General features: G+C 39.2%; 1 protein-coding gene across 8 annotated transcripts in view; it reads right to left on the bottom strand.

The window, feature by feature from the left end:
- Positions 1-24,775, bottom strand: part of SCAPER (S-phase cyclin A associated protein in the ER) — a 509,648-nt gene that overhangs the window by 25,559 nt on the left and 459,314 nt on the right. For 7 of the 8 annotated variants that reach the window (XM_081230140.1, XM_081230145.1, XM_081230143.1 and 4 more), the window contains 2 exons: positions 11,642-11,879; positions 6,366-6,515 (listed from right to left, as the gene is read on the bottom strand). In XM_081230140.1, coding sequence (XP_081086266.1) covers positions 6,366-6,515; positions 11,642-11,879 — 388 coding nt within the window. The remainder of the gene's footprint in view (positions 1-6,365; positions 6,516-11,641; positions 11,880-24,775) is intronic. The other variant, XM_081230147.1, reaches the window with a different exon arrangement.

Genomic DNA, 24,775 nt, shown 5'->3' with positions numbered 1-24,775 from the left:
CTAATGATACGGAAAGATGAAATGAATTGAGCATCATAATTTCTCCTCTGAAATTTCTCTGATATAAAGTAAGTGGCATGAGGTTAAATAAATTCACTTTCACAAGAACAGAAGTGAGGCGGAAAGGGCACTAACTGGACTGTCAATCAGGAGGTTGGGCAATTTCTTTTCCTTCTCTGAGCCTCAGTTTCTCCATCTACAGTATGAGGGAACCAGACTAGGTATCTCAGGGCCCCTCCAGGATGAAGGCTCCACGAAACTTTGATTGAAACTGGAGTGAGAGCTTAAAACTGCACTTCCATATCCCTCAGCAAATGCTCACTTGGCAAATTACTGGGTTTTGGAGGGAGCAGAAAGGGGATTTAGAATGAAAATAAACAATCAACTTTTTAGTTAGAGAAAACTCCCCAGTTCTACTGGGATATGAGCAGTTATCATTAAGTAAGCTTGAGGCTATGTCCCCTACCCTTCCCTTGCCATGCAGCCTGATGGGCGTGGAGCCCAGCCACAGATGGTGAGCATGGCTGTTTGGTGCAGGTGAAACTACTGTGGCTAGAGACGGCATCACACAGCAAGGACACTGACATCTCACCTGTAAGTCTCTGCTTGTGAGTGTCTGCCAATGGGCCCCCTGTATTAAGATAGGAGAACCAAGGTATATTCAGCTTTTAAGGATGAGCTGCCACGGAGTGGGCAAGCAGCTCATGAAGCTATCTGGTACTGAAAGAATCTGGAGTAGGGTAAGGAGGACCTAAAAAACCACAGTATGTCTCCATAAAATCAGAATGCTGGTCTGTGGTTCTAATCTCAGCCATTAAAATATCACAGACTCACAGAGCTCAAAGGAGAGATGATCTAGGACAATCCTAGATCATCCTAGATCATCATTTAAAAAAAAAAAAGGGCTTCCCTGGTGGCGCAGTGGTTGGGAATCCGCCTGCCAATGCAGGGGACACGGGTTCGAGCTCTGGTCCAGGAAGATCCCACATGCTGCAGAGCAACTAAGCCCGTGAGCCACAACTACTGAGCCCGTGTGCTGCAACTACTGAAGCCCATGTGCCTAGAGCCCATGCTCCGCAACAAGAGAAGCCACTGCAATGAGAAGCAGACACACCGTGACGAAGACCCAGCACAGCCAAAAATAAATAAATAAATAAATAAATTTATAAAACAAACAACAACAAAAAAACCACAACCTTTTTTTGGTGGTAAAATATGGATAACATATAATTTACCATTTTAACCATTTTTAATCCTACCATTCTCAATGGCATTAAGTACATTCACAATATTGTGCAACCATCACCACTATCCAGAACCAAGCTATTGGGTTGGCCAAAAGGTTTGTTTGTTTTTTGCCATAAGATGGCTCTAGTAGCGCTTAGTTGTCTTTAACTTCATTCGAAACAATTTTGTTGGATTGTATTGTGACAGCTGTCATATCAGAGTGCATTTAAAAAATTATCAAAATTGGTGGATTTTTGTGTAGCCATTTTAATATTGAAGATGGAAGGAAAAAAGCAACATTTTCGGCATATTATGTTTTATTATTTCAAGAAAGGTAAAAACACAACTGAAACACACAAAAAAGATTTGTGCAGTGTATGGAGAATGTGCTGTGACTGATCAAACATGTCAAAAGTGGTCTACGAAGTTTCGTGCTGGAGATTTCTCGCTGGACGATGCTCCACAGTTGGGTAGACCAGTCGAAGTTGAGAGCAATCAAATCGAGACATTAATTGAGAACAATCAACCACACGGGAGATAGCCAACATACTCAAAATATCCAAATCAAGTGTTGAAAATCATTTGCACCAGCTTGGTTATGTTCATCGCTTTGATGTTTGGGTTCCACATAAGTTATGGGAAAAAAACCTTCTTGACCATATTTCCACATGCGATTCCCTACTTAAACATAACAAAAACATTCCGTTTTTAAAACAAATTGTGATGGGCGATGAAAAGTTGACACTGTATAATAATGTGGAACGGAAGAGATCGTGGGGCAAGCGAAATGAACCACCAACAACCACACCAAAGGCTGGTCTTCATCCAAAGAAGGTGATGTTGTGTATATGGTGGGATTGGAAGGGAGTCCTCTATTATGAGCTCCTTCTGGAACACTGAACGATTAATTCCAACAAGTACTGCTCCCAATTAGACCAACTGAAAGCAGCACTCGAAGAAAAGCACCCGGAATTAGTCTACAGAAAACGCATAATCTTCCATCAGGATAACACAAGACCACGTGTTTCTTTGATGACCAGGCAAAAACTGTTACAGCTTGGCTGTGAAGTTCTGATTCATCCACTTTATTCACCAGACATTGCACCTTCGGATTTCCATTTATTTAGGTCTTTACAAAATTCTCTTAATGGAAAAAATCTCAATTTCCTGGAAGACTATATAAGGTACCTGGAACAGTTCTTTGCTCAAAAAGATTAAAAGTTTTGGGAAGATGGAATTATGAAGTTGCCTGAAAAATGGGAGAAGGTAGTGGAACAAAACAGTGAATACATTGTTCAATAAAGTTCCTGGTGAAAATGAAAAATGTGTCTTAGTTTTATCTTAAAACCGAAGGAACTTTTTGGCCAAACCAATACCTCTTTGTATGGTCAAAAATGCTCAAGCCTCAAGAGGGAAAATGATTTATCTAAGATCCCGCAGCTAGTGGCAGAGCTGAGGTTAGAACCCAGGCCTTCTATTTGCTAGATTATGGTCCATTTTGTGCTCATAAAACACATTCATTTACACTTTCCCAGGATCTTTACCCATCTTCCTCGAGTAAGGCACACAGATATGTCCCAGAAGCATTCAGAGTTGCAGAATGGCAGCTTCTCAGTGTACTGTCTAGGTAAATGGGCATCATCTTCTAAACCCTCCACCCCTGCCCAAGAAATACTTCAGAGATCACTGGTAGAAAGGGCCACTGATACATCTAATTTTCTTAAGCAATGTGAAAGAAAAGAACACTGAGCTGGGCTTTGCAAGACCTGCGTTCTAGTCCTGGTATTTTAGCAATTCTTTATGTCATTTCAGGGGGCTTATTTCACCTCTCTGAGTCCTGATTCTTCACCTGTCTGTGAGGCGGGAGTAATTCCTCTGCCTACAGTCTCAATGAAGTGCTAATGAGGTCCAAGAGGCCACAGATGGGGCAAGCAGTATAAAGAATTCTACAAATACCAGAGGTTATGCTTTAGAAAAGCATCTCCATAGGTGCAATGTCTCAGTGTTTGACAATTACTATCATTTCTATCAATTTCTGATTTCTTCTCTACTTTTTGTCATATTCTTTCTTTTCACAGATTGTTGCATTTCAGCAATTGCCTGAGGACTGAACTGACTTCTCTGACCTTCTACCTTCCACCAAATCAGAATTGGATGTCCAGTTAGGATTCAATCCCTCTGGGAGGCAAGGTGTTGAGAAAGGAGGTCTGTGTTTTTTACTTTTCTAATTTCTTCCTCTCAGCAATTACCTCTAAACCCCACAGCTTCGTCCCCAACCGAGAAGCCATAGGGTCTCTGTCTCCTCCTTGGATTGCTTACTGCTCTCTCTGCCCATTTAATCTGCTTTCTTCCTGTCCCAACATGCCCAGTCATTACTTTGCCATCAGGTCCACGTCAGTTCTAACATGCCATTTCCAAATACCAGTTCCCCTGACCCCATTTCTCATTGACTCTGGTGAGCCCAGAGATACTTAGAGTGTGTGTTTTATCTATAGGAGAGGATTAGTCTGCAGTCCGACATCAGCAGAAAATCTCTCTGAAATCCTACACAGTTCTGAGTTCAGTAAATTCATCACAACAGAGTTGGTTTAAGCAAAGAGCTTCAACCATCCCTAAACATGGGTATGCTGAAGAAACTGAACTTTTTGCTATAGAACTGTACAGCAAAATATTATCACACACACAAATTACTTACCTCTTTATAAGTGCAGGAGATATGATAAATGGTAAACGACTTAACAGGAAATTGTGAGGTAAACCATGGGCTGTCTACACAAGATAAAGCCACGCAGCCATTAAAAACTGTATTCACAAAGAAGGATTACAATATAATGTTAAGTGTACAAAGCAGGATAGGAGTGTATATACCATATGACCTCAGCTATGTAAAAATATTCATAGAGGGCTAGGGAGTGGGTGAAGTGAGTGACGGTGGTCAAAAGGTACAAACTTCCAGTTATAAGGTAAATAAGTTCTGGTGATGTAATGTACAGCATGGTGACTGAAGTTAACGATACTGTATTGTATATTTGAAAGCTGCTGAGAGTAGATCTTAAAAGTTCTCATCACAAGGAAAAAAATTTTAACTATGTGAGGTGATGGCTAACTAAATTTACTGTGCTAATCATTTTGCAACATATAAATACATCAAATCTTCACACTGTACACACTTAAAAATAAGACAGTGTTACATGTTAATTGTATCTCAATAATATTAACTGGCAAAAATATTCACAGAAAAGAGACTGTAAGGAACCTGCCAAAACGGTAACAGTAACTATCTCAACAGTGAGATCAGGAATAACTGTGATTCCTCCTCCTTCTTTACACTTGTCTATCTTTTTCATGATGAGTAAGAAACACTTTTGTAATCAGAAAAATAAAAACAAACTTTTAGAGGGAAAGGAAATGCAGTTTAGTAGGTCAAATGCATACACATGAAGAAAAGAAAACCACACAGGAGATTTCGCTCAACTTTCCTTCCTTGAGTAGCTTGTAAGAGACTCATGAACCTGCTGGGCTTAGTCCAAGGAAAGGACAAAGCATCAGTACCCGAGAGAGCACTGTGTGAGTGCTCCTGTGGTGGGAGGTGAGAAAGATCTGCCCTTCTGGCAATGAGGTCTGCGAAAGGGGAATTTTTCTACGTATGACGCTTCTTCTGGCAAGGGTCCACATTTTCTATATTTTAAATCATGGAAATCTTTCTACAATGGACTTCATATTCCTCACTCTTCTTAAAGGGAATGCACAGAACATACATTTTGCCTCCATGCTCACTCAGGGTCTGCACTGGGGGCATCAACAATCATCCAGGGAAATCAAATACAGGGCTTAGTGTCCCTTTGAAACCAGATAGCTGCAATTTTTTTTTCTTTACTTTTTTGGCCATGCCACGCGGTATGCAGGATCTTAGTTCCCTGACCAGTGATCAAACCAACACCCCCTGCAGTGGAAGCGCAGAGTCTTAACCACTGGACAGCCATGGAAGCCCCAGATGGCTACAATTTCTGAGGTCTTGTGCTTGTCTTGTTTTTTTCTATACTCTTCCTCCTTATCAGATAGGCAGTTTCAGCTCTTAGTGTGTAGGTTCTCACCTTGTATTTGGCTCTGGCACTACAGCTATCTCCTGTCCTTCTTCCACCCTGGTCTAGTTTACTGCAGGCTAGTAAACCTAGTAAGCACACTTATTAGAGAGTTGCCTAAAATAAAAATTAGTAAGCTTAGAGTGAGGGTTAAGGGCTGTTCATAGGCCGTTTTCTCAGCTATAATCCACATAATTAAGTTGCTGAATATGAGGCTTTAGATAAATGAGGTAGTCAGGAATTACAATTTGATATATTAGTTATGCCATAACTCTGTTTTTAAAAATAAAGATAACAACCTAAATGGGAAACGAATTTGAAAAAGAATAGATCCATGTATATGTATAACACTTTGCTGTACACCTGAAACTATCACAACATTGTTAATCAACTATACTCCAATATAAAATAAAAAGTTAAAAAAGATAAAGTGCTTTATTATTGTTATTTTAAAAATAAAATCTGTAACAAAGATTTCCCAACTTTTTAAAGCAACAGAACACTATTTACAAATGAAATCTTGCTCAGAAACCAAATAATCAAAATAGTTAAAAGCAAAACTACTCTGGGTGATTCAAGGGGGTAAGGCCCAAGCCCGGCCTTCTCAGGCTCCCCTCCAACACCATCTGGCACCCTCTTAAGCACCTAGGCAGAAGCCAAAGACCAAGAGCAGTTTCATAAAGCACCAGACTAATGCTATAATATTTGCAAACTGACCCAAGTTGAAAGATGTAACCTATTTCATTAAAACAACAACAAAAAAATATGAATAAAGCATCAGGATCTATGTGGTAAGGGAGTAGATGGTTCTGTGTGGCTTAAGAATATTTTATTAAAAATATCTTATTGTTATAGCTTTAAGAGGAAGTCCTAGTGCTGGTCTAGTGCTGATCAAATCTCTTTGGAGATAAGTCAGAGGCATATCCCTGGAGCCTGGTTAAAGGGCCTCACACAGGACAGATGGGTTCCAGCAGGCTAGCCTGCCTTTTCTCACTCCAATACCTCACACTCTCAGTGCTGGGGAAGCAGTCTGAGGAACTTTCCTGTGCCTCTTACCTGGTTATCTGGGTGGTTGACAGTGAAGTAGCCCACACAGACGATGACCTCATGAAGGAGGCTTTCACAGGAGACGTGGCTGCAGTGGCCCAGTAGGGAGCTGGCGATGTGCCGGAATGCAAGGGACAAGCCCTCTGCCCCTACAATAGACTAACAAAGACAAGGAGCATTTAGAACTCCCCAGCCCAGGGACAGCCAGGGCTGCAAATCACAAAACACACCTGGGCCCTGTGCACCTTCTGCCATGATGCCAGAAAAGCATATGAAATTTCTAGAGCACTGTGCTTAACAGTTCAGTTCAGGGATTCCTGCTCCAATAAACGACCATAATAAATGCAACGTTTAAACTGAAAAAAAAAAAAGACAGAAAATAAAGCATAGCAGACCAAATGCCTGTACTATGTGGATCAAGACACTATTCACCTAAAGCATGGGTATTTATCCCATTTTTAATGAGGTATTTTTTTTCTCATTGCACAGTCTCACTGTAGAAAATTTGGAAAAATATAATAATACTAAAATTCACCTGTAAGTCTATCATTTAGCTAACTTCCAATACTTTTTTTTTTCTGAAGGAGAAAATATTTTCTTGTATGCAGGGATAAAAATACGACTCTAATTATTTACTTACGTTCAAATAGAAAAGAAATATACATAACAATTAGTTATTATTCAAATAGCTCTTGAGCTCCCAAAGTAATGTAAAAAAACCCAACAACCTGCCCCCGCCCCCCCAAAAAACACAAAAAACAAACCATGAAGCCCCCTCAGCTATGAGGCTTCTGGGATCCTTTCTTGAGACAGTCAAAGGGCTGTTGGTGGTGGGCGACGTGGGAGGAGAGCCTGAGTCTGTCTGTGCAGCCTGAAGCGTCTATTTAATAAACATGTCAAACAGACAGAGCGACAGGAGGGCAAAGGGGAGAGGCGAGGCCCACAGAATGCACTCGCAGCCCACACTGGAATGAAGCACCACTGCCAGCCTGTGGGAAAAGGCAGTGTTTTAAACTCATCTCTTGATTTGAGGTCTTGGCTGGCTTGAACCAGGTCAGATACGTTGCAGCTTGGAAGTTTCAATGAATTCACTCTGCCTAACAGCCGCGAAAGCACAGTCTTTTTAATAAATACTGTTGAAACAAAATTACTACTAAATTTTAAGAGTGCCTTCTGTCTCCGTTTCACTGCACTGAGACAAAATGTTTTTCAAGCCCCAAAGAGACTTCAGGAGGGCCCTCCTCCTTTAAATCAAGTAGTGACACCTTCTCAGCTCAGCCCTTATTTAATTAGTTGTGTCCAGCTTGCTGTGACCCAGTGCCCTCTGTTTAACCTTCACTGATAAGAGCAGGTCAAGGGGCATGTAAGTTTGAATATAAAAATTAAACCAATTTTTCAAGGAAACTATATTTCCTTTTTAGTCAGAATTAATTGCCAAGTCAGTACATTGATTTGTTTCTTGAGACCACCTTCAATTGTAAAAACTGTCAAAGTATATGCACTATACAATATCCGGGATCTCAAGGCCATCTGTGCTAATATGAATTCAGAGTGAAATCAGACTCTTTGCTGAAGGGAGAAAAATATTTTGACAGCCTTATTCGTATATAATGAAATGAAACCAGTTAAAAAAATATTCTAATGGATAACCTTTTGTTACTACTATGCGATGAGTTCTCACACCAAAACAATCACATAGGTTTATGGCTTCAAAGAAGGGTGCAGAAGCACTGGGAATGTTGCATTCTAAACTTAACCTTTTGATTCAACATCTGCAAGAAGGTTTGGGTAAGTTCTTCACCTTCAGAATATGAGTCAGTCCACATTTCCTGAGGGCCTACTATGTGCTAGCTAGCACAGTGCCTTTATGTAATCTCATTTAAACCTCAGACTTGTGAGGTAAGTGTTTTTAATCTCTATTTTACAAATGAGAAACTCAGTCTTAAGGATTCAAATGACTTGTCTAAGGTCATACAACTTGGTAGTATGATGGCTCAAAGTCAGGTCAGGCTGACTCTAGACCCAGAGGTCTTGATGAGGATGCTTCTCCATAACAGCTCTACAGAGATGCATTCTTGTGATGCACCGGGACTCAAACCGTCAACATGTCTTACACTGTCTTGTCTAACTCTTCAGAGGGTCAGACCATTTATCTCATTTCAATTTTCTTCTTCAGTTCCTTCAATCCTCTCAGGCAATTCATAAATTGTCTCCCAGATTTTTTTTCTGAGCTCAGACCCATACTGTACCTAAAATCTCTTTTCCTGTGCTTTATAAACATAGTTCCTGAAATCTCACTTTTGATAAGTAAGTTGTTTTAATGAACTAGAATATGAGTTTCTCTGACCATATCTATCATAAAAATAATACTTTTCTCCTAAACTCACCTATTGCTTTACAATGCAAATATTGTGTATTTGTATGCTATTTACTTGAGCATTGCATGATTGATCAGATGTCTATCTACATCAATGATGTCTATGTGGTCAGATGCTTTGCTTTAGCTTGCTCAACAGAGTGTAGTGGTTAGTTAAAAAAAATGACTATAAATCTTTGACAGTCCTCCCATTGAGAGATGGGGCCTATGTCTTCTCCTCTTGAATCTGGAAGGCTTATGACTGATTTAACCAATAGAGGATGGCTGATATGTAACCATATGACTTCTGAGGCCACGTCATAAAAAAGCCATGCAGCTTCTGTTGGTTCTCTTGGAGCAGTTGTTTTCCAGAAGCTTCCTCTCAGGAAAATCCTACTGAGAACCCAGACACCATGATGTTTTGAGAAGCCCAAGTCACATAAAGAAGCCATATGTAGAGTCTCTGGCCAATAGTCCTTGATGAACCTAGTCTTTGAGTAATCAATCCCAGGCATAAAACATGAAAGTGAAGGAGCCTCCAGATAATTTGAGCTCCCAGCTATTTGAGTCAATTTGCCCCTCTTCTCCATACCCCCCAACCCCAGTCATTCGAGCCCCTCAGCTGAAGCCCTACATCGTGGAGCAGTGACAAGCCACCTCCGCTGTGAAAAGCCCTGCCTGAATTCTGGATCCACAGAATCTGTGATCATAACGGTTGTTGTTTACCCCACTAAGTTTGTTTGTTTTTCAAATGTATAAAAGTAACTGGAACAGTAAGGTAATCATTGGTAGATGTATTAAAAAACCTGATGCTAGAAATTCTAGGTATCTGGGTCCCTGCACACACTGATGAAGCATAAGAGAAAAACATGTGCTTGACTTTGGGCACCAAAAGGATGGCAGCCAGGAGGAAGGTCCCTGAAGGCTTTCCTGGCCCATGCACTGGTTAAGGGGAAAAAGGTGCCTGGGAACAATGTCCGGGGAGAGGATGAGAAGCAGTGATGGCAAAACTGACTAAAATAAGACAGGAGAGTCAGGACAGAGAACAGGAAAAGAAGAAAAAGCAGGAAAGAATTAAGAGAAATATGGAGTAACAGGAAGGACAGAGAAGAAAGAAGCAAAAGAAGTGTTAGGAACCAGCCACAAAAGGACATTCCCCTGGGGAGGTGGGCATCTCACTCTAAGAATGGCTAGAACTCTCGAGTCACCTTGGTGTTTCTCCTGGGGTTGTGGCAAAAGCGGCTCAGGTAGGGAATATATTCTGGGCTCGATACGGCAAGGAGCTGCAGAGGAGAAGTCGTGGTTTCATCTTAGTTGGGCATGAAGGGCTCCAGAAACAGATTTTTGACTTTTCTAACATTACTGGCCATTGTGCCTAAAGGTCATAAGGGAGCAGGGCTGGTTGGAGTTCAGTGGTTCTTTTGAGTAAGGCTGCACAGGCTGTGAGTTCATGGAGGGCTGGGGGTAGGGCAGGGACCTGGGGCTCCCTGACACTCAGAGTAACTGATGGAATGAATGGCTGACTTAATGTAAATGCTTGTGTATGATGTGGCGAGCCCTGAAGCAGTATAAATCCTGGTCAGAAGACCCATAAACCAGGAGCTCAGGAACATTTTTAGGTATTTGTTTTTCATAATCCCTGGTAACAAAAGAAATCACTCTAGTTGGACCTAGCTGATGGGTAGCCTGCTGGTCTCCATATTCTGAGCGCATAAAATTAGCATATCTTGATTTCTAAGCTGTTTCCAGACAGAACACAATGGGGTTGGGTCTTCATAAAACACAAATGTTACGTTCAACCCAGAGGCAAGAACCATTGGCATTCTCTGGAGCAGGTACCTCTTGTTCTAGGTGTGGCTGTAAAACTCTCAGAACTTTACTTATTGTGTAGCTACCACCTAAGGCTAGTTCAAGTGCTTTGAAAACTAAAAAGCATTAACCCTAAGGAAGAGATTTCTGTTCTTATGATGGATAAACTAACTCTACAAAGTTGAAAGATACTGAATCCAATGATACGACTTACTAATTTCCAGTTGTGAAGAGAATGACAGGAAGACAAAAACTGCACATTTGTCACCAGCTACAAAACAGAAGTGTTTCTTCCATCTTGCGATGACCAAAGACCACAATTTTCATATATTTGTATCTCTATAACCTTTTTCCCGTTGAGCAAAGCAATTCATCTAAATTATGGGTTCATTATTTGCCAAGTTTGTTCCCTTTTTAATGAAATCACTTGACAGTTAATAAACTGAAAGAGAAAGTCTACTCCTTGGGGCTTGCTCTGTTCCAAAGGTTCAGTGTTTTTGAAAATTAAATTTCCTATATGAAAAACAATCTGTTTCTAAGCTGACAGTCTGGTGTTATAACATAAAGCAATTTTTCTTTAGCTATAAAAACTTAATATTTATAGGGGTTTGCACATTTAACTACACATGCACTTTACGTTGGATACAAGTCAGTTAAATCATTCATAGACAGTCATATCAATCAAAACAATTTAGCTAATTTTGGTTGTGTTTATATAAGAAACCATTACTTTCCTTAATATTTAAATATTTATGGTATGATAATGCCTTTTCTAAAGAAATCAAGACAGAAGATTTATAAGTAGCAGAATGGCATAGGCTTGGGGCCATGGGTACCAGTCCTGGCTCAGCCATGTGTAACCCTGGGAAATTACTTAACTGCCAGCTCTTCCACCTGTAAAATGGGTATAATAATATTCTGTAGGGTAGTCATGAGAATAAATAAGAAAGCACATGCAAAGCACCTAATCCAGTTCCTAGAACACAGTAGCTTAATAAATAGCATGTATTATTATTCCCTGTATTGTAGCTTATTCCTTATGCCCCAATCCAGGAGAAGAACCTCTCATCATATCTACACAAAATTATTAACTCTTGGCTGGTTAACCAATTCCTGGTACCTGAAAAGCAGGCAGATCAAGAGCTGCAAAGCTGTTGAAGAAACGTAAACTCTGAATGGCCACTTGGACTGTGTTCTGAGCGTAACTCTCCTTGGGACTAGAAGTGCCGGGGTCCGAGATTGTGCCATGGAAGAGGACACAGTAGAGCATATGCAGAACTCCAGCCAGGTCTGTGGCCTGAAGAGCGGCTGTCAGTCCTGTGGGATCCTGGCGATTATTGTCAAATATGCTGTGTGACCTGATAAAGAAACATTCAACTTTTTAAGAGAAATCTACTTAAAGGATGTTAGCATTTTTATAGGTCAAATGCAACATGACAAGCAGACCGTTAAAAGCAAACCATGTGAGTGGTGTTGTAAGGTAACAAGAAACCTCAAGAAGTAAATGCAGCCCTCCCCCCACCAAGTGCACTGCAGCCCGCCCTTTTCTCCGGCTGGGAGACTGGGCTGCTGCAGCAGGGGCAACTGAGTACTCTGCAGCCAGGCTGAGGCTGCTACCACCCTTTGCAGCCTAGATAGCCCCACTTTGTTTAGATTCCAGGCCTGGTGGAACTGGACAGAGTCCATGAGAGCTGTTGGGACTTAGAACCCAAAACACCATGGCTTCCTTTCTGGATACACAAGGGAATCTTCTCAGGCAAAGCAGTTACCGGGAAAGCACGAGGCCTCAAAAACCCAGTAGTGTGTTGGTATACCGTGACAGGGAGACACTTCAACCGCTTTTGAAGGCACAGTTCCAGCATCAAGGAGTATTGGCAGGACAGGCTGTAGGGGCCAGACTCCCAAGAACAAGCTAGTGCTGGATTAGCTTTGTACAAATCACCTTGAAGTTAGCTTAGCAATTGTGGCAGGCAGTATGGGTGAGCAAGAAGCAATGGCAGTGGCAAATGAATTCCTCAAATTAATAGGAAAGGAAGGGTTTGCTAAATCCAACTCACTCTGGAACTCAGGTATACGTGAAGCATCTAGTGATCAAGAGCCTATGATTTTAGTAAATGTGGCTGCTAAGCATTCATTCACCCTTTTTGCCCCTAGAAACCATACCCAGGTTTCTCTCCCGTTCCCACAGCCAACATGCTTCATGTGGGGCCCCCTTCCTATTCACTCTGGCTCAAGGGTATGTAGGCCTAAGGTAAGGGGAACATGGAGGGAGATTCTTGTGCTGAAATGCCTGGAAAGAAGCCCTCACTTTTTCTCCACAGGTTTGAATCTGAAATGTAAGGTCTGTAGCTGCTGCAGCCATTTGTTCTAACCACTGCACAAATCCTCAGGTCTCTGGGCTGTTCCAAGTGGGTCAGTCACCTTCCTTCATGGGACACAGCTTTTCCTCAGGAAGGGAAGTTACAAGTCCCTGCTCAGTGTCTCCCTTTAACCTGGTATGATCGGCACAAAGCTGAGCAGAAGTGTCTTTATGTTTCTGCCACAGGATGATGCCCTTCCCTATTTTTAACACTAATATAGGTCCCTCCCATTCCTTTTTCTGTTGTTGTTGTTATTGTTCCTTTCAGCTGGAATCTAGAATGGGAGAGAGGCATTAAAGATCTATGCTTATCTCATAAACTTGCCCAGAAGCACTGAAGAGATGCCACTAAGTAAATATGAATTCGAAAGTGCTGGCTGGCAAGTTTCTAGTATCTTGTCTAGTTTTCTAATCCATAACTTTTTAAAGTTCTAATCTGTTAGTTTCATCAAAGTGTAGTTTTATTCGTAACCATGGTAAGCATTTATTTCCTGAATGTGCACTATTTCTGATAGTCTAAGAATGTGGGATGACACTTATACTTGTTCTCTTCTCAAGAAAGCAGGTCTTATGAAATACTATAATCTCATTTGCATGGCAGGACCTGCTAAGTACATTCACATCTTCCACCCCGCCTCATTTGTAGTTCTTCATAGTTGGTACAGAAGGTATTGTTCTCCTCACTTCGCACATGATGCAACCAAGACCCTCAGAGATTCAGTGAGATGTTTTAGGTCATAAACATTTGTCAGTGGCAAGGGCAGGGGTACTACCAAGAACTTTTGACTCTTTAAAGGCAGGGCTTTGTCCAAAGACCAAAACATCCAGGCCAAACAGGAGGTGACCTCTTCTTTTGTCTCCATGCCTTTTCTTAAATCAAATCTCGGGGTTAACTGCACACTGTTAAACAAAGTACACAGAGGTTGTAATGTAATCCTGATTATCACGGAGAGATGCTTTCTGTCTTATGGGGCTCAGTAAAAACAAAAAGTTAAGAAATTATATTTATTTGCTTATAGGCACATCTGAACCTTTACACAAACTGTTAGCTAATGTCATTTCAGTTTGCCCTTCCTTCCTTCCTTCCATTATAGCCATGAGAGTTAGGGGTCAGACCCTGACTAAAGACGTGAGTAGAGATTAATGTGTCTGAGTTTATTATATAGATTCCAAAAAGGGGTCTGTGTTTGTTTAACAATGACTGCCTTTTAGAACCAATGACAAGTCAGAAGACATTTCTCCCTAAAGCTAATTTCTAATAGGCTTTCAGAACCTTGGGGATGAGTGACATCACTGCTGGTGACAACATTTTTTCTTCTTTGTGATTCAGAATGGTGACCTCCCCTTTACTGCCTGTGTTGCTTTTAAACTGATTATTAGCATATTCAAATGCAGATATTCAGGAATATAGCTTTATTATTTAGAACACTTTGTAACAGTTAATCTTTGTAAGCATTTATGAAATAACATGAATTCACTGCTATTACTTCTTTAAAAGAATAAATTTTAAAAAAACCCCAGCAAGTGAAGATCATCAGAATAGTTTCTCTTCTCTCCACCCCACCCTATTTAGGAAAATACTAAACTATAAAATAACATAACTCAGGATCTTTTGCAATATTCTTCTGATGAAATAAAAATGTTGATTCAGAAAAATCAATTAAATTAGCATTCAAGAACTCAGATGTGGAAATGGTTCAAAATGTGTATTAATATTGCTTTGTGGAAAAGACAATTAATTTTAAAGTTAGCCTACAGAATATACAGGGTGGAGGGGAGGGGAGAGAGCTTGTCTGCTGCATTTGGCTTCCACAGGACTAATGTAGACATGAAGGGACTTTAGAAAATGTTTACTTTTGATTTAGTCTGAAATACGGATAATTTGTCCTTGAACAGGACACTGGCTCCTGTTGGTCTTAAATGTCAGCTATAATCACTTTAAGCCTAAATGTTTATAATAAAAAAGTAAAAGGCCTTATTCACATCAGGCACAGGTTATAAAAAGTTTTCTTTTTTAAAATACATTTATTTATTTATTTTTGGCTGCGTTGGGTCTTTGTTGCTGCGCATGGGCTTTCTCTAGTTGTGGCAAGCGGGGGCTACCCTTTGTTGCGGTGCATGGGCTTCTCATTGCGGTGGCTTCTTGTTGTGGAGCATGGGCTCTAGGCACGCGGGCTTCAGTAGTTGTGGCACGCAGGCTCAGTAGCTGTGGTTCGTGGGCTCTAGAGCGCAGGCTCAGTAGTTGTGGCGCATGAACTTAGTTGCTCCGTGGCATGTGGGATCTCCCCAGACCAGGGCTCGAACCCGTGTCCCCTGCATTGGCAGGCGGATTCTTAACCACTGTGCCCCAGGGAAGCCCATAAAGTTTTCTTTTAAAGACACATTGAAGATATGAAAAATCAGATCTGAAATTTTATATATTACACTCTAAGATCTTCTCAATTTTACTGGATTTTAAAGTGTTTTTGTTTGGTCTCTAGGATTAGAGATCTTAGTGGTATATTCATTTCTGTTCATTAATCGTGAGAGTCAATCAGGAAAAACTATAACTGGGCCATCAATATACCTGCACCGCTCTTGAAAACCCTACTTTGCCTTAAAGGAGAGTATAGCTGGGCAAAAAAAAAAAAAAAAGCAATAATTTGGGTGGGCATGAATCAACTGCCATCTGTTCCATCTTTGGCATTTTAAACCACTTATGTAACAGGCCTTATTTGGCCCAAAAAAGCAGCTGTGACAGTCGCAGAGACTATAATCCCCTTTGCCCATTTGTTCCTGGCTTGCTTGCTCTTGTATCCCCGGTTGCAGATTTCTGATTTGGTAACATCCACCCTGATCCCCTTCAGTGCCGGTATCTTCTAGACTGCTCTCCTAGCTTCTTGGATTTTGGCTTTGTGCCCTCCTTTAGATCTGGAATCCCAGAGGCATCTTATCAGAACCTCCCATTTTAGCCTCTGAATCCAGAACACTCCCCCCAAAGGTCTGCATAGTGCTGGGAGTGGACGGAGTTAAGTAACTGTCCCTCCCAATGATGAATGTGAACTTCACTGTTCAAGAAGTGAACTATGTCTTACAGAGTTATTCCAGCTGTGGGCTCTGATGTACTGGGACAGTCTTAGAAAGCTGACCTGCATCTAGTAATATCATCATTTATCAGGCTTTGTGGTGAGCAAAAGGGACACGATTATCTGTCATATATTCTCTACTGAAAAAGCCAAAGTACCTGTGCTCCAGCAACAGTGACCTGTGATGTATTACAAAATCAAGGAAGACCAGACCCCTGTCCTATAGAAGGTTACAGTCTAATAGTGGCAGGCGTGTGCATCAGTTTCCTATTGCTGCTGGAATAAATGATCACAAGCTAGTTGTTCAAAACAACACAAATTTATTCTCTTAAAGTTCTGGGGGTCAGAAGTCCAAAATGTCTCACTAAGCTAAAATCAAGGTGTTACCAGAGCTGTGTTCCTTCTGGAGGCTGAAGGGGAGAATTTATTTCCCTGCCATTTACAACTTCTAGAGTATGGTTGCTCTTTGGCTCCTGGCCCCTTCTTCCATCTTCAAAGCCAGCAGCATAGCACCTTCAAATCCCTCTCTAACACTGACTTTCCTGCTTCCCTTTGAGATTACATTGGGTCCACCTGGATAATCCAGGCTACTCTCTCCATCTCAAGATCCTTAACCATTTCTGCAAAACTCCTTTTGCCATGTTAGGTAACACATTTATAGGCTCTAAGGATTAGGATACAGATATCTTTGGCAAGGCATTATCTCCCCCCACCCCTAATTTTTTTTATTGTGGTAAAATACACATAAAATTTACCATCTTACCTATTTTTAAGTTTACAATTCAATGGTATTAAATTTGTTCATAATGTTGTACAACCATCACTACCCACTATCTCCATAAGTCTTTCATCATGTAAAACTGAAACTCTATACTCATTAAACAATAACTCCCTATTCCTTCCTCCCCCGGCAACCACTATTCTACTTTCTGTCTCCATGATTCTGACTACTCTAAGTATGTCATATATGTGGAATCATCATATAGTATTTGTCTTTTTGTGACTGGCTTATTTCACTTAGCATAATGTCCTCAAGTTTCATTCATGTTGTAGCATATGGCAGAACTTCCTTCCTTTTCAAGGCTGAATAATATTCCATTATATGTGTATATCACATTTTGTTTATCCATCATCCGCTGATGGACACTTGGGTTGCTTCCGTGTTAGCTACTGTGAATAATGCTGCCATGAACATGGGTGTATAAACATGTCTTCAAAACCCTGTTTTCAGTTCTTTTGGATATATATCCAGAAGTAGAATTTCTCAATCATATGATAATTCTATTTTTAATTTTTTGAGGAATTGCCATAACATTTTCCACAGCAGCTATACCATTTTACATTCCCACTAACAATGCACAAGGGTTCTAATTTCTCCATATCCTCACCAAACCTTGGTATTTTCTTTTTTTTTTTTAAATAGTAGCCATCCTAATGGGTGTGAGGTGATATCTCATTGTAGTTTTGATTTGCATTTCCCTATCAACGACAGTGAGCATCTTTTCATGTGCTTATTGACCAATTTGTATTTCTTCTTTGGAATTCAAGTCCTTTGCCCATTTTTTAATTGGTTATTTTGTTGTTGTGTTTTAGGAGTTTTCCATAGTTCCTGGATATTAACCCCTTATCAGATATATGACTTGCAAATATTATCTCCCATTCTCTGGGTTGTTTCTTTACTCTGTTGATATTATATTTTGATGCACAAATCAAAAAACTTTTCATGCAGTCCATTTGTCTACTTTTTCTTTTATTGCCTGGGCCTCTGGTGTCACATCCAAAGAAATCATTGCTAAATCCAATGTCAGGAAGCTTTTGCCCTGTGTTTTCTCCTAGGAGTTTAATTGTTTTAGGTCTTACATTTACGTCTCTGATCCATCTTAAGTTATGGTGTTAGATAAGTGTCCAGCTTCATTCTTTTGCTTATGGATATCCAGTTTCTCCAGCACCATTTGTTGAAGAGACTGTCCTTTCCCATTCAATGGTCTTAGCACCCCTGTCAAAAATCATTTGACTATAAATACAAGAGTTTAAGTCTGTGCTCTCTATCTTATTCCATTGTTATATATGTCTGTCTTTATGCCAGTACCACACTGTTTTGATTACTGTAGCTTTGTAGTAAATTTTGAAATCAGAAGTGTGAGTCCTCCCCCTTTGTTCTTCTCTTTCAAGATTGTTTTGGTTATTTGGGGTCCCTTGAGATACCATATGAATTTTAAGATGGGATTTACTATTTCTGCAAAAAAAAAAAAGCCTTTGGGATTTAGATAGGGAGTGCAAGGAATGTATAGATTTATAGATTGCTTTGCATAGTAATGACATCTTAACAATATTGTTTTATAATCCATGGACATGGGATGTGTTTCTAATTTATGTCCTCTTTGATTTCTTTTGGCAATGTTTTATACTTTTCATTGTATAAGTCTTTCATCTTCTTGTTTAATTCCTAAGTATTTTATTGTTTTTGATGCTATTATAAATGGAATTTTCATAATTTCCTTTCCAGATTGTTCATAGTATATAGTGTATATAAATGCAACTAATTTTTGTGAGTTGACTTTGTATTCTGTTACTTTATTGAATTCATTTATTAGTTTTAACAGCTTTTTTGTGTGGAATCATTAGTGGTTTCCACATATAATATCATTTTCAAACAGAGAAAATTTTACTCCTTCCAATTTAGATGCCTTTTTCTTTTTCTTTTCCTCACCTAATTGCTTTGGCTACAACTTTCAGTACTATGTTGAGTAGAAGTGGCAGAAGTGGGCATCCTTGCCTTGTCCTGATGTTAGAGGAAAAGCTTTCCTTCTTCCATCCTTGAGTACGATGTTCCTTGTGGGCTTTTCACATATGGCTTTTATTATGTGAAGGTAGTTTCTTTCTATTCCTAATTTGTTGAGTGTTTTTATCATGAAAGGGTGTTGAAATTTATCAGATGCTTTTCTGTATAAATTGAGATGATCATGTTTTCTTCCCCCTTCATTCTGTTAATGTGGTCTATTAAATTGATTGATGTTCATATGTGGAACCATTCTTGCACTCCAGGAACAAATCCCACTTGGTCATGGTGTATAATCCTTTAAACATGCTGCTGAGCTTGGTTTGGTAGTGTTTTGTTGAGGATCTTTAAATCAATGTTCGTAAGGAATATCAGTCTGGAATTTTCTCCTTGTGGTGTCTTTGTCTGGCTTCAGAATCAGGATAATGCTGGTTTCATGTTAGAAAGTATTCTCTCCTCTTCAATTTTTTGGAAAAGTTTGAGAAAGACTAGTGTTAGTTCTTTAAATGTTGGGTACAATTCACCACTGAAGCCATCAGGTCCAGGGCTTTCCTTTGGAGACTTCTGATTACTGCTTCAGTCCCCTTATTAGTTACAGGTCTCTTCAGATTTTCTATTTCTTTGTGATTTAGTCTTGGTAGGTATTGTGTTTCTAGTAATTTGTCCATTTCATCTAAATTATTCAATTTGTTGGCATACGTTGTTAATAGTACTCTCGTATAGTCCTTTTTATTTCTGTAGAATTGGTAGCAACGTCCCATTTTCATTTCTCCCCCCACCCAACTTTACCGAAGTATAACTGACAAATAAAATTGTAACATTCAGTGTGTGTAAAACATGATGATTTGATATACATTGTAAAATTATTCCTATCATCAAGTTAAAACATCCATTACCTCATATAGTTAACTTTTTTTTTTCGGTAGAATGCTTAAAATCTACTCTCTTATAATTTCAATATACAATACTGTACTACAACTATAAAAAAACAAAACACTTCAAGAATCTGAGTGTCATCTCTGTGCAGGGACCACGCTAATCTTTGTATCATTCTAATTTTGGTATATGCGCTGTCAAAGTAAGCACCCCATTTTCATTTCTGATTTTAGTAATTTCAGAGTTCTCACTCTTGTTTTCCAGCTGAAGGTTTGTCAATTCTATTGATCTTCTCAAAGAACCAACTTTTGGTTTCACTTATTATCTCTACTGTTATTTTATTCCTAACTTAATTGATCTCCACCATAATCTTATTTCCTTCCTTTTGCTAGCCTTGGGTTTAGTCTGTTCTTTTTTTCTAGTTCCTTAAGTTGTATAGTTGTTGTTTTTTTTTAGATTAATTAATTATTTTTGGCTGCGTTGGGTCTTCATTGCTGCACACAGGCTTTCTCTAGTTGTGGCAAGCGGGGGCTACTCTTCATTGCAGTGCACGGGCTTCTCACTGCGGTGGCTTCTCTTGTTGTGGAGCATGAACTCTAGGCGTGTGGGGTTCAGTAGTTGTGGCTCGTGGGCTCTAGAGCACAGGCTCAGTAGTTGTGGTGCACAGGCTTAACTGCTCCACAGCATGTGGGATCTTCCCAGATCAGGGCTCCAACCCATGACCCCTGCATTGGTAGGCAGATTCTTAACCACTGCACCACCAGGGAAGTCCCTAGTTAATTTTCTGATTTGAGATATTTCTAGTTTCTTTAGTGTAAGCACTTATAGCTATACACTTTCCCCTTAACAGTGCTTTTACTGTCCCATGAGTTTTTTATTTTATTTTTTATTGGGGTATAGCTGACTTACAATTATATTAGTTTCAAGTGTACAATGTAGTGATTGAAATTTTTATAGATTATACTCCATTTAAAGTTATTATAACATATTGGCTATATTCCTTGTGCTGTACAATATATCCTTGTAGTTTATTTTATAAATAGTAGTTTGTACCTCTTAATCCCCTACCTCTACATTGCCCTTCCCCACTTCCCTCTCTACATTGGTAATCACTAGTTTGTTCTCGATATCTGTGAGTCTATTTCTGTTTTGTTATATTCATTAGTTTGTTTTATTTTTTAGATTCCACATACAAGTGATAACACACAGTATTTGTCTTTCTCTGTGTCATTTATTTCACTAAGCATAATATCTTCAGGTCCAGTCATGTTGCTGCAAATGGCAAAATTTTATTCTTTTTATGGCCAAGTAGTATTCCATTGAGTGTATGTGTGTATGCATCTCCTTTTTCCATTCATCTGTTGATGGACACTTAGGTTACTTCCGTATCTTGGCTACTGTAAATAATGTGGCTATGAACACTGGGGTGCATGTATCTTTTCAAATTAGTGTTTTCATTTTCTTTGGATATACACCCAGGAGTAGAATTACTGCATCATATGGTAGTTCTACTGTTAGTTTTTTGAGGAACCTCCATACTGTTCTCCATAGTGGCTACACCTATTTATATTATACCAACAGTGTACAAGGGTTTCCTTTTCTCCATATCCTTGCCAACGTTTGTTATTTGTGGTGTTTTTGATGATAGTCATTCTGACAGGTGTGAGGTGTTATCTCCTTGTGATTTTTAAAGTTTTATTGAAGTATAGTTGATTTACAATGCTGTGTTTAATTTCTGCTGTACAAAAAAGTGATTCAGCTATATATACATACATATATATATATATATATATATATATATATATATTATTTTCCATTATGGTTTATCACAGGATACTGAATATAGTTCCCTGTGCTATACAGTAGGACCTTGTTGTTTATCCATCCTATATATAGTAGTTTGTATCTGCTAATCCCAAACTCCCAGTTAACTTCCCTTCCCCATCCTGCTTCCCCCTGGCAACCACAAATCTGTTCTCTTTATCTGTAAGTCTGTTTTTGTTTTGTAGATATGTTCATTTGTGTTGTATTTTAGATTCCACATATAATTAATATCATATGGTATTTGTTTTTCTCTTTCTGACTTACTTCACTTAGCATGATAATCTCTAGGTCCATCCATGTTGCTGCAAATGGCATTATTTCATTCTTTTTTATGGCTGAGTAATATTCGCTTGGATATATATATACCACATCTTCTTTATCCATTCATCTGTTTATGGACATTTAGGTTGTTTCCATGTCTTGGCTACTGTAAACAGTGCTGCTCTGAACATAGGGGTGCATGTATCTTTTTGAATTATATTTTCGTCTGGGTATATGCCCTGGAGTGGGATTGCTGGATCATACAGCAACTCTATTTTTAGTTTTTTGAGGAAACTCCATACTGTTTTCCACAGTGATTGTACCAGTTTACATTCCCACCAATAGTGTAAGAGGGTTCCCTTTTCTCCACACTCTCTCTAGCATTTATTATTTGTAGACTCTTTAATGATGGCCATTCTGACTGGTGTGAGGTTGTACCCCATTGTAGTTTGATTTGCATTTCTCTAATAATTAGCGATGATGAGCATCTTTTCATGTGCCTACTGGCCATCTGTATGTCTTCTTCAGAGAAATGTCTTTTTGGGTCTTCTGCCCATTTTTTTTTGTTTTTTTGTTTTTTTGAGGTACGCGGGCCTCTCACTGTTGTGGCCTCTCCCGTTGCGGAGCACAGGCTCCGGACGCGCAGGCTCAGCGGCCATGGCTCACGGGCCCAGCCGCTCCGCGGCACGTGGGACCCTCCTGGACACGGAGGGCATGAACCCGTGTCCCCTGCATCGGCAGGTGGACTCTCAACTACTGCGTCAACAGGGAAGCCCCTGCCCATTTTTTAATAGGGTTGTTTGTTTCTTTTTTTGATATTGAGTTGTATGAGCTGTTTATATATTTTGGATATTAACCCCTTGTTGGTTGCATCATTTGTAAATATTTTCTCCTATTCAGTAGGTTGTCTTTTCATTTTGTCAATCGTTTCCTTTGCTGTGCAAAAGCTTTTAAGCTTAATTAGGTCCTATTTGTTTACTTTTGTTTTTATTTCCTTTGTCTTAGGAGTCAGATCCCTCAAAATACTGGATTTATGTCAAAGAGTATTCTATTTGTTTTCTTCTAGGAGTTTGACAGTTTCCAGTTTTACATTTGGGTCTTTAATCCACTTTGAGTTTATTTTTGCGTATCATGTGAGAAAATGCTCCAATTTCATTCTTTTACATGTAACTGTCCAGTTTCCCCAGCACCATTTATTGAAGAGACTGTTTTTTCTCCCTTGTATATTCTTGCCTCCTTTGTCACAGAAACCATAAGTGTGTGGGTTGATTTCTGGGCTCCCTATTCTGTTCCTTGAGCTATGTGTCTGTTTTGGTGCCAGTACCATACTGTTTTGAGTACTGCAACTTGGTAGCATGGTCTGAAGTCAGGGAGCATAATACCTCCAGCTCTGTTCTTCTTTCTTAAGATTGTTTTGGCTATTTGGGGTCTTTTGTGTTTCCACAGAAATTTTAAAATTATTTGCTCTAGCTCTGTCAAAAATGCCATTGGCATTTTGATAGGGATTACATTGAATCTGGAGATTGCCTTGGGTAGTATGGTCATTTTAACAATATTAAGTCTTCAAATCCATGAACATGGTATATATCTTTTCATCTGTTTATGTCATCTTCAATTTCTTTCATCAGTTTCTTAGAGTTTTCTGAGTATAGGACTTTTACCTCCTTAATTATTCTTAGGTATTTTATTTTATTTTATTTTTTGATGTGATTGTAAATTGGATTGTTCCTTAATTTCTCTGACAGTTTGTTGTTTGTGTATAGAAATGCAACAGATTTCTGTATATTAATTTTGTGTCCTGAAACTTGACTGAATTCATTGATAAGCTGTAGTAGTTTTTTGGTGGTGTCTTTCAGATTTTCTATGTATAGTATCATATTATCTGCAGACAGTGACAGTTTTACTTCTTCCTTACCAATCTGGATTCCTTTCATTTCTTTTTCTTGTCTGATTGCTGTGCCTAGGACTTCCAATACTATGTTGAATAAAAGTGGTGAGACCGGGCATCCTTGTCTTGTTCCTGGTCTTAGAGGAAATGCTTTCAGCTTTTCATTGTTGAGTATGTAATTAACTATGGGTTTGTCATATATGGTCATTTTTTATGTTGAGGTATGTTCCCTCTATACCCACTTTGTGGAGCGTCTTTATCATAAATCAATGTTGAATTTTGTCAAAAGTTTTTTCTGCATCTATTGAGATGATCATATGATTTTTATTCCTCAACTTGTTAATGTGGTATATCACACTGATTGATTTGTGGATAGTGAACCATCTGTGCTTCCCTGGATAATTTCCACTTGAACATGGTTTATGATCTTTTTAATGTATTGTTGGATTTGGTTTGCTAATATTTTGAGGATCTTTGCATCTATGTTCATCAGTGTTACTGGCCTGTATTTCCTTTTTCTTGTGATATATTTGTCTGGTTTTGGTATCAAGGTGATGTGGGCCTTGTAGAATGAGTTCAAAAGCATTCCTTCCTCTGTAACTTTCTGAAAGTTTGAGGAGCATAGATGTTAACTCTTCTCTAAATGTTTGGTAGAATTCACCTGTGAAGCCGTCTGGTCCTGGACTTTTGTTTTTTGGGAGGTTTTAAAATTCCTGATTCAATTTCATTACTGGTAATTGATCTGTTCATATTTCCTAGTTCTTCCTGGTTCAGTCTTGGAAGATAGTACCTATCTAGGAGTTTGTCCATTTCTTCTGTCCAGTTTACTGCCATATAATTGTTTGTAGTAATCTCTTATGACCTTTTATATTTCTGTGGTGCTGGCTGTAACTTCTCTGTTTTTATTTCTGATTTTACTGATTTGTGCTCTGTTTTTTTTTTCCTTGATGTATCTGGCTAAAGGTTTATCAATTTTGTTTATCTTCAAAGAACAAGCTCTTGGTATCACTGATTTTTTCTATTATTTTTTACAGCCTGTTTCATTTTTTTCTGCTGTTATCTTTGTGATTTCTTTCTTTCTACTAATTTTGGGTTTTGTTTGTTCTTTTTGTAGTTCCTTTAGGTGTATGGATAGGTTGTCTGAGATTTTTCTTGTTTCCTGAGGTAAGCTTATATCACTATAAACTTCCCTCTTAGAACTG

Source organism: Mesoplodon bidens (genome assembly GCF_964165515.1).
Source record: "Mesoplodon bidens genome assembly, chromosome: 3".
Classification (NCBI taxonomy): Eukaryota; Metazoa; Chordata; class Mammalia; order Artiodactyla; family Ziphiidae; genus Mesoplodon; species Mesoplodon bidens.
This window is presented reverse-complemented; position numbering and strand designations above follow the sequence as displayed.